Raw genomic sequence first — 10601 nt, forward strand, 5'->3', positions numbered from 1 at the left:
TTTTTTTTTTTTTTTTGAGATGGAGTCTTGCTCTGTCGCCCAGGCTGGAGTGCTGCTGTACGATCTCAGCTCGCTGCCACCTCCGCCTAGCGAATTCAAGCAATTCTGCCTCCGCCTCCTAGGTAGCTCGGATTACAGGCACATACCACCATGTCCGGCTAATTTTTTGCATTTTTTAGTAGAGATGGGGTTTCACCATGTTGGCCAGGCTGGTCACGAACTCCTGACCTCAGGTGATCTACCAGCCTCGGCCTCCCAGAGTGCTGGGATTACAGGCGTGAGCCACCGCACCTGGCCTCATTTGTTAAATTACGTACTCAACAGATATTTTACAAAGTTCCTGCTATGTGCCAGGTACTATATCAGGTGCTGGGGATTTTAAGAGAATCAAATACAGTTTCTGCCTTCAAGGAATTCACAATCTCAAAAGAGAACAAAAATACAAAATATTCAAGTGATTGCGGCCGGGTGGGCTCAAGCCTGTAATCCGAGCACTTTGAGAGGCTGAGGTGGGCGGATCACTTGAGGCCAGGGGTTTGAGACCATCCTGGCCAACATGGTGAAACCCCCACCTCTATTAAAAATACAAAAATTAGCTGGGGCGTGTTGGCACGTGCCTTTAATCATAGCTACTAGGGAGGCTGAGAGGGGAGAATTGCTTGAATCTGGGAGGTAGAGGTTGCAGTGAGCTGAGATCGTGCTACTGCACTCCAGCCTGGGCAACAGAGCAGGACCCCATCTCAAAATAAATAAGTAAAAAAAAAAAAAATAATTAAATAAAATGATTGCAAGAAAAGTTCCGTTTAAGGCACCAAGAGAACACAGGAAAATGAGTGTCTGGTTTGCCAGAAGAACGAGAGATGACTTCCCAGGAGAGGCAGAGTTCTGCCTGGCCTGGTGGGATGCATGGATGAACAAGTGGGCATTCCAGGCAGAAGAAACAGCCCATGGAAAGACCCAGAGGCACGAGGAGCCAAGCTAGCAGGGACAGGTAGACCAGGGCCAGATGAAAAGGCCTTGGTCACTTTCTCATCCTGCCGGCCAAGAGAAGCCACTGAATGGAAGCTCCATGAGGGCAGGGCTGTGACTGTCCTATTAGTTGATGTGTGCTGAGCACCCGACAGTGCCTGTCACATGGTGGGCACTCAGCAAATATTTGGCGGCCACTGTTGAGTGAATGGGAGAACTGCTGGATGCAGAGGAGGAGGGGCTGGGTGAATAAAAGTTAAGGATTGTGGACCTGCATGAGCTTGGAGGCGGGGGATAGACAAAACTTTGCTGGGAGAGAGGAAATAAGTCCCCAGGTTCCAAGGCTGACCAGGGTGGGGTCTCCACAGGTAACTGTGCTGAGGGTCTGGGTACGAACTACCGAGGGCATGTGAACATCACCCGGTCAGGCATTGAGTGCCAGCTATGGAGGAGTCGCTACCCACATAAGCCTGAGTGAGTGAGGGGCCGGCCTTCCCACCTGGGGCTGAGAACAGGGAGCAAGGATATCTCGTGCGCAACAGCGTCCTGTTGGGCAATTTCCTGTTCCAGAATCAACTCCACCACCCATCCCGGAGCCGACCTGCAGGAGAATTTCTGCCGCAACCCTGACGGCAGCACCACAGGACCCTGGTGCTACACTACAGACCCCACCGTGAGGAGGGAGGAATGCAGCATCCCTGTCTGTGGTGAGCTGGGGGCAGGGGGGTGGCCCATGGTCAAGGCCCGGGGGCTTCATGGGGCCTGGCAGCCTGGGATGGGAACCAAGAATGCTGGCGGGCGCAGTGCCTCACGCCTGTAATCCTGGCACTTTGGGAGGCTGAGGCAAGTGGATCACCTGAGATGAGGGGTTTGAGATCAGCCTGGCCAACAGGGCAAAACCCCATCTCTACTAAAAATGCAAAAATTACAGGCATGGTGGCGGGTGCCTGTAATCCCAGCTACTCAGGAGGCTGAGGCAGCAAAATCGCTTGAACCCGGGAGGCGGAGGTTGCAGTGAGCTGAGATCGTGCCATTGCACTTCAGCCTTGGTGATAAGAGCAAAACTCTGTTTCAAAAAAAGAAAAAAAAAGATGCTGACCACCTTCAGAGCTGGCATCAGTCATTCAGATCATATCTGTGCCTGTTGCTCAGTGGAGTCAGGGAATCGGGATCTGAGTCAGGGGATCTACCAGCCTCCTCCTCCTCCCGCTTCCCACTCTTGACTTCCTTATGGTCCAGGCTGTGGCTCATTCCAAACATGCCTCCTTTCTGATCAAGGCACTCCTCCCTCCGGGAAGCCCTCCCTAGCCATTTCAGTCCACACGCCCTGTTCTGAGTATCACAGAGCAAGCCTTGTGCAGTTTGGCTCTGCAGGATTCTATCATTATTATTTTCCCTGGTGTGTTAAGTAGCTACAGCTACCCTTCCCCAAGGCAGACCACAATAAGCATTTCTTTTTCCCATGAGGGTTGGCGGGCGTGGCGCTGCTGATCTCAGCTGCACTCACTGATGCGTCTGTAGAGTTAACTGACAGAGGCTGGCCCTGGCTGGGTGGCTCTGATTCAAATAATGGGTCCAGCTGAGCCTGGTTCCTCGTTGAGTGTTGGGCCTAGATCTGCTCCACGTGCGTTCATGCTGGGGCTGAGGCTGAAAGACAGCAGTACCTGGAAAAACTCTTCTTATGCTGATGACAGACACAGAAAACAATGAACAGAAAAGCATCTTCTGTCCTGAAGGCCTAGGCTCAGAACAGGCACAGTCAGCCCTGCCCACGTTCCATTGGCCAGAGCAAGTATATGTTCAAGGCTAGGGTCAAGAGGTAAACTACACTTCAGCCTGTAAAATCACAGAGCAAAGGATGTGGATGCAGCCAGGGTAAAGAATTTGTGCCGGTTACCAGTCCACAAACATGGGTTGGTATTCTTTGTTCTCTAGGCATCCCTGTCGGGTCCATTGCTCGTTGCTGGGGTTGGTCTTTTTTTTTCTTTCTGAGACAGAGTCTCACTCCCTCGCCCAGGCTGCTGGAGTACAGTGGTGTGATCTCAGTTCACTGCAACCTCCGCCTCCCAGGTTCAAGCAATTCTCCTGCCTCAGCCTCCTGATTAGCTAGGATTACAGGTGTGCGCTACCACTCCCGGCTAATTTTTTTTATGTAGTAGAGACGGGGTTTCACCATGTTGGCCAGGCTGATCTCAAACTTCTGACCTCGTGATCCTCCCACTTCGGCCTCCCAAAGTGCCGGGATTACAGGGGTGAGCCACCGTGCCCAGCTCTTTTTTTTATTTTTATTTTTTGGACGGAGTCTCACTCTGTTACCCAGGCTGGAGTGCAGTGGCACAATCTTGGCTCACTGCAACCTCCACCTCCTGGGTTCAGGTAATTCTCCTGCTTCAGCCTCCCATATAGCTGGGACTGCAGGCATATGCCACCACACCTGGTTAAGTTTTGTATTTTTAGTAGAGACGGGTTTCTCCACATTGGCCAGGCTGATCTCAAACTCCTGATCTCAGGTGATCTGCCCTGCTCAGCCTCCCAAATTTCTGGGATTACAGGTGTAAGCCACTGCGGCTGGCCCCTGGGATTGGTTTTATAGCAAGTTTATCCTAACAAAAACAGCTACCATTTACCCCCCAACCCCCATACACATGCGCACACACTGATGATAAATAAGTTGCAGGCTTGCAGAAATTGACCTATCCAGGTGAACAGCTTAGTGATCCCAGCAAGCTTCCTGCTGTGCCACCATAAAAAGACAGACTCCTCCAGCAGCCCCAGGCAGCCACTACCAGTTGATTACAGATAGCCCAGCAGGCCAAACCCAGTTATTATCTCTGGTTTATTATGTGCCAGACATGCTGTATATTTTGTTTAATCTTCTCAACAAGCCTGCAAGAGTGGCATTAGTAACCCCTTTAAAGGCAGACAGACAGAAGCCCAGAGAGGTTAAGTAACCTGAAGTCACACAGGCAGAAAGCAGCAAGACCGGGGTTCACATCCCTCTCTGTTCCGGTCCATGTGTGGTCTCACTCACTCTGCTGCCTCCTTACCCCTCACCCACCAGGCCAGGATCAAGTCACTGTAGCGATGACTCCACGCTCCAGAGGCTCCAGTGTGAATCTGTCACCTCCATCGGAGCAGTGTGTGCCTGATCGGGGGCGGCAGTACCAGGGGAGCCTGGCAGTGACCACACATGGGCTCCCCTGCCTAGCCTGGGCCAGCGCGCAGGCCAAGGCCCTGAGCAAGCACCAGGATTTCAACTCGGCCGTGCAGCTGGTGGAGAACTTCTGCCGCAACCCAGACGGGGATGAGGAGGGCGTGTGGTGCTATGTGGCCGGGAAGCCTGGTGACTTTGAGTACTGCGACCTCAACTATTGTGGTGAGCTGCCTGGGTAGGGGCCTGAGATGCAGGGACAAATCCTGGTGGGAATAACAACAGTTGCTTCTGCTTACCAAACACTTACCATGTTGAGTGTGCTCATTACAGCCTTACAGTAACCAGGTAGGGGTAAGGTCCTGTGCCCATTTCACAGATAAGTACACTGAGGCCCCAGGAGGTTATTGCCTAGTAGCCCAACTGTGCATGCACGCTTAACCTCTGCACCAAACGGCCTCCAAGGCCCGTAGGGGAATTGGGGGGATCTAGGGGATGGGTGAGGAATGGCCCAGTCGAGTCCCAGCCGGTGCCCGGGTCCCAACAGAGGAGGCCGTGGATGAGGAGACAGGAGATGGGCTGGGTGAGGACCCAGACAGGGCCATCGAAGGGCGTACCGCCACCAGTGAGTACCAGACTTTCTTCGATCCGAGGACCTTCGGCTTGGGAGAAGCAGGTGAGGTAGTGGGCATCCGAGGGACACGGGGCTGTGGGGCTGGTGGCCAGGACTTGCCCCTCACCGCTTGGCTTGCTCTGCAGACTGTGGGCTGCGACCTCTATTTGAGAAGAAGTCGCTGGAGGACAAAACTGAAGGAGAACTCCTGGAATCCTATATCGACGGGCGCATTGTGGAGGGCTGGGATGCAGAGATCGGCATGTCACCTTGGTGTGTCCCGGATCCCTGTGCTACCATTCACTCCTGGGGGCAGGTGTGCTGCTGGCCCCCACCCTCAGGCCCTGCCCACATGCCTGGGCTTTACAGATAACAACAGCTGAGCATCCAGGATCCCACCAACTCCGCACAGCAGCCACATGAGATGGGTTATTTACTTCTTTTTTTTTTTTTTTAAGATGGAGTCTTGCTCTGTCACCTAGGCTGGAGTACAATGCCGCAGTCTCGGCTCACTGCTGTGATCTCGGCTCACTGCAACTTCTGCCTTCCAGGTTCAAACTATTCTCTTGCCTCAGCCTCCTGAGTAGCTGAATTGACAGACCTGCGCCACCACACCCAGCTAATTTTTGTATTTTAAGTAGAAACAGGGTTTCGCCATGTTGGCCAGGCTGGTCTTGAACTCCTGACCTCAAGTGATCCACCTGCCTCAGCCTCCCAAAGTGTTGGGATTACAGGCGTGAGCCACCACACCTGGCCCATGGGTGCTTTACTTCTAAGCAGATGGTAAAGCTGAGACTCAGAGCTGGTGGCTCACCTCCGCACACTGCTAATGAGTTTGAATCCAGTTCTTCTGATTCCAGAGCTGGGCTACGCTGTGTGAACTCTGGACTGGAAGGACCTAGTAAGGGAGTACAAAAAGCAGGAGGCAGGTCAGGCGCAGTGGCTCACCCCTGTAATCCCAGCATTTTGGGAGGCCAAGAAGGGAAGATCACTTGAGGTCAGGAGTTCAAAGTCAGTCTGGGCAAAATGGTAAAACCCCGTCTCTACTAAAAATGCAAAAATTAGCCAGGTGTAGCAGCCCATCCCTGTAGTCCCAGCTACTCAGGAGGCTGAGGCGTGAGGATCGCTTGAGCCCAGGAGGTTGAGGCTTCAGTAAGCTGTGACTATACCATTGCACTCCAGCCTGGCTGACAAGAGTGAAACCCTGTCTCAAAAAAAAAAAAAAAAAAAGCAGCAGCATGAGGCAGCCCCTCAGCATCACATGAGGGCCCCAGGCCCCAAGGGCAGCCAGCCCAAGCTTGGATCTGGGCCCCGGAGGCAGCTCTGCCGAGCTGGGTTCTTAGACCCTGGACTTGTTACTTCTAGGGCTGGTGTAGAGGCAGCCCCCTCACCCTCAGCTCCTAATGCTTCCTGCTCCCCCTCCTAGGCAGGTGATGCTTTTCCGGAAGAGTCCCCAGGAGCTGCTGTGTGGGGCCAGCCTCATCAGTGACCGCTGGGTCCTCACCGCCGCCCACTGCCTCCTGTACCCACCCTGGGACAAGAACTTCACTGAGAATGACCTTCTGGTGCGCATTGGCAAGCACTCCCGCACCAGGTACAGAACTGGTGGCCTGTGGGTGTCTGGCAGGGGTCTGAGTCCTCCAGAGCGATCATGAGGGGCCCTGGTGGCTCCGGGACACATGGGATGTTCTGTATACCCCCCAGAATATGACATCCCAGCAGTCTCTGCTGGAAAGTCCATTTGGTCATGTCCTGACTGAGGCTTGGAGCTAGAGGGGAGAAATCTGTCTGTCTCCTGGGCCCTCCAACACCAGGATATGGCCCATGTGGGAGTCTCTGAAAATAGTCTGTCTGGACCAGGGCGTGCAGCCTGTGCCCTTGTCCCTGTCCTCCTGACTGTCTGACTCCAAAGCCCTGCGTGGCTTTAGCCCCAGGAAGAAATGGCCAGGGGGCTGCCACGGCAGGAGCCAGCCCTGTCCCCTCCCTGGTGGCCTGCAGGACACCCTGTCTCCCAGACCCCAAGGGCAGGCAGTTTCCTGCCCCTTGCTGGGGGAACCTGCAGCTTCTCCATTTCTCTCTTCGGGTCTCTGCAGGTATGAGCGAAACATTGAAAAGATATCCATGCTGGAAAAGATCCACATCCACCCCAGGTACAACTGGCGGGAGAACCTGGACCGGGACATTGCCCTGATGAAGCTGAAGAAGCCCATTACCTTCAGCGACTACATCCACCCTGTGTGCCTGCCCGACAGGGAGACGGTAGCCAGGTGGGCCACCAGACGCTTATTAGCTGAGGGGCAGAAGCTGAGTTCTGGGCCTGGCTCTGATACCAGGCAGCCTTGCAGGAGCCCCTTTCCCTTTTCCAGGCCTCAGTTTCTTGGAGTGAACCCAAAAGTTCTTTTCAGCACTGGCGTTTTATTTTTTATTTATGTTAAATAAGCATAATAAACAATTTATTGACGGAGTTCCACTCTTGTCTCCCAGGCTGGAGTGTAGTCGTGCGATCTGGGCTCAGTGTAACTCCTCCTCCCGGGTTCAAGCAACTCTCCTGCCTCAGCCTCCTGAGTAGCTGGGATTACAGGCTAATTTTTGTATTTTTAGTAGAGACTGGTGGGTTTCACCGTGTCAGCCAGGCTGGTCTCAAACCCCTGACCTCAAGTGATCCGCCCGCCTCGGCCTCCCAAAGTGCGGAGACCAGAGGCGTGAGCCTCGGGGCCCGGCCAGCACGGACGTTTTAGATTCTGGTCTCTAAGAAATGGCGTTGGGGCCAGGCGGCTCCTGCGAGGGTTGGCTCTCACCAGGCCCTTCTTCCTTCCCCAAAGCTTGTTCCAGGCTGGATACAAGGGGCGGGTGACAGGCTGGGGCAACCTGAAGGAGACGTGGACAGCCAACGTTGGTAAGGTGCAGCCCAGCGTCCTGCAGGTGGTGAACCTGCCCATCGTGGAGCGGTCGGTCTGCAAGGACTCTACTCGGATCCGCATCACTGACAACATGTTCTGTGCTGGCAAGTCTGGGGCGGGCTGAGGAAACAGTGGGGCCCGGGTTGGGAGGACTGAGTTGTGCCTGGGTTCAAGGCATGTGACTTTGGGCAAGTTGGCTAACCTCTTGGTGGCTCAGTTTCTTCCTCTGTAAAATGGAGGTAAAAGTCTCTATCCCATAAGGTTATATGGGAGGGTTAAATGAAGTAGCATATATTAATATATTTGGCATAGTATCAGTCACCAGTGAAGTGTTCACTATATGTGAGCTCAGATAGCAGCAAGAGGCTGCGGGTGGGGAAACGCCATTCATTCAACCGCTCAGCAGGTATTTATCGAGCGCCTATTACCTTCCATGCAGTGTTCTAGGGTATACAGCAGGGACCCAGACCGACAATGTCTGTGCCCTCAGAGAGCTTCCTTCCTAGGAGGAGGGCACATCCGTAAACAGATCTAAAACAGCAGTCCCTGACCGGTGCTGTGAAGAAAAATGAAGCACAGGGAGAGAGAAGGGCTGATGAGGTGGGCTTCTAAATAGGGTGGCCAGACGAAGCGGGCAGATCACTTGAGGTCAGGAGTTCAAAACCAGCCTGGCCAACATGGTGAAACCCCGTCTCTACTAAAAATACAAAAATTTGCCGGGCATGGTGACGCACGCATGTAACCCCAGCTATTCAGGAGGCTGAGGCAGAAGAATTGCTTGAGCCTGGGAGGCGGAGGTTGCAGTGAGCTGAATTCGGGCCACTGCACACTTCAGCCTGGGCGATAAAGCAAGACTCTGTCTCCAAAAACAAAACAAAACAAAATTCGGGCAGTGAGCTGCACTCCAGCCTGGGCAACAGAGTGAGACTCCATCAATCGATTGATCAATCAGTCAATCAGGTGGCCAGAGAAGGCTGGAGAAGGCCTCCCTGAGAAGGTGATGTCTGGGCAGGGACTGGAAGAGGGGAAGGAAGGAGTGAGCAGGCATGTCTAGGGGAGGAGCACCGCAGGCTGGGGGCATGGCAGGCACAAAGGCCCTGAGGTGGGAGCGCACTTGTCTTATCTGGGGAGCAGTAGGGAGGCCTGGGGTGCTGAGGAGGGGCAGCAGTGGGTGAGGGGAGAGAAGGGGCCAGGCAGAGGATAGCCACTTCCTTTAGGGCCTGGAAGGACTTTATTGAGTGAGATGGGAAGTTATCGAGGGGCTTGAGGCAGGTTAAGAAATGATCTGACTGACTTGAAAAGTAAAAAATAAAAATTTAATGTAATTTCAGACTCACAGAAAAGTTGCAAAAATAATACAAAGATTTCCTGTATACTGTCATCCAGATTGTCCTCCATTCTGTGGATGTGTGGGAGTTTATATATATATATGCATAGTTTGAGAGCAAATCGTGAATATGGTTTCTTTTTACCCATAAATATTTAAGTAGTTCCAAAAAAAAAAAAAAACCCCAAGGATGTTCTCTTATATAACCACAGTACAAATATTAAAACCCAGAAATTTTTTTTTGACACAGCCTTGCTGTCACCCAGGCTTGAGGGCAGTGGCACAGTCTCGGCTCACTGCAACCTCCTCCTCCCAGATTCAAGCGATTCTCTTGCCTCAGCCTCCCGAATAGCTGGAATCACAGGCATGTACCACCATGCCCAGCTAATTTTTGTATTTGTAGTAGAGACAGGGTTTCACCATGTTGGCCAGGCTGGTCTCGAACTCCTGACCTCAGGTGATACACCCACCTCAGCCTCCCAAGGTTCTGGGATTACGGGCATGAGCCACTGTGCCAGGCCATACATTGTTACTACTGCTATTTTTTTTGATGCTCAGATGATCCCAAGTTTGGCCAGTGGGAGTCCCTTCAAGCTGGCTTCTGTGACTTGGGGAGATGTTCTGTCATTCTTTGAGTACTTTCTTACTTTCTGGCATAACAAGATGTTTCAGGTTAATCCGACTTTCCTGACTGTACTGTTGGAAGCAGCCATTTCTCCAGGGAACCCTTCTAGTGGAGACTGGAATTTAGAACCGAGATCTGGATGCTGGCGTGTGCACATTGCTAGTGGGATGTCATTACTTCTAGGCTCTCTTAGTGGACAGGACCAGAAAAAAATTATACGATATATATACCAATATCTCTATCATCTATATAAAAAACCGTGAGTTCCTACTGAAACCTCCGATTCCATTCTAACACCACAGGATTAATTTTAGCTTTTCATTTTCCATATTTGTAACTCTCTCTGTTGACAGTAAGAAACCTGACCCCCATTATCTGTAATGCATTTGCCTATTTGAGCAATACTAGATTATAGTTTCAAAATCCTCCATCCATAACACTGTTAAAACCAATCGTATGGCTGGGCTCGGCCCACTGCAACCTCTGCCTCCTGAACTCAAGCCAACCTCCCACTTTAGCCTCCTGAGTAGCTGGGGCTACAGGCACACACCACCATGCCCAGCTAATTTTTGTATTTTTTGTAGAGACTGGGTCTTACTGTGTTGCCCAGACTGGTCTTGAACTCTGAGCTCAAGTGATCCACCCAACTCAGCCTCCCAAAGTTCTGGGATTACAGATGTGAACTATCATGCCTAGCCTCTCCTAGGAAATTTTTAGAAGTAGTGTTGTTAGGTCAAAAGGCAAACATGTATGCCATTTTTTAGAGATTTTAAAATTTCTTTCCATAAGGGTTGTACCAGTTTACATTTCTATCACAGTGTATAAGAATGCCTGTTTCCCCACAACCTTGCCAAAAGAATGTCACAGTTTTAAATTTTTACCAATCTGAGAAGTGAGAAATAGTACATCAAAATTGTTTTAATGGCCGGGCGCGGTGGCTCAAGCCTGTAATCCCAGCACTTTGGGAGGCCGAGACGGGCGGATCACGAGGTCAGGAGATTGAGACCATCCTGGCT

At 52.0% G+C, this 10601-nt stretch overlaps 1 protein-coding gene across 1 annotated transcript in view; it reads left to right on the plus strand.

Annotated features, from left to right (window-relative positions):
• F2 (coagulation factor II (thrombin)) overlaps window positions 1-10601 on the plus strand; it is a 26322-nt gene that overhangs the window by 9982 nt on the left and 5739 nt on the right. Inside the window, exons 5-12 of the mRNA XM_011963321.1 lie at window positions 1338-1443; window positions 1540-1676; window positions 4031-4345; window positions 4668-4796; window positions 4880-5006; window positions 6160-6327; window positions 6827-7000; window positions 7556-7737. Of these exons, the coding sequence (XP_011818711.1) occupies window positions 1338-1443; window positions 1540-1676; window positions 4031-4345; window positions 4668-4796; window positions 4880-5006; window positions 6160-6327; window positions 6827-7000; window positions 7556-7737 (1338 nt within the window). The remainder of the gene's footprint in view (window positions 1-1337; window positions 1444-1539; window positions 1677-4030; window positions 4346-4667; window positions 4797-4879; window positions 5007-6159; window positions 6328-6826; window positions 7001-7555; window positions 7738-10601) is intronic.

The sequence above is a fragment of the Colobus angolensis genome, unplaced genomic scaffold (genome assembly GCF_000951035.1).
Source record: "Colobus angolensis palliatus isolate OR3802 unplaced genomic scaffold, Cang.pa_1.0 Scaffold61, whole genome shotgun sequence".
In the NCBI taxonomy this organism is placed as follows: Eukaryota; Metazoa; Chordata; class Mammalia; order Primates; family Cercopithecidae; genus Colobus; species Colobus angolensis.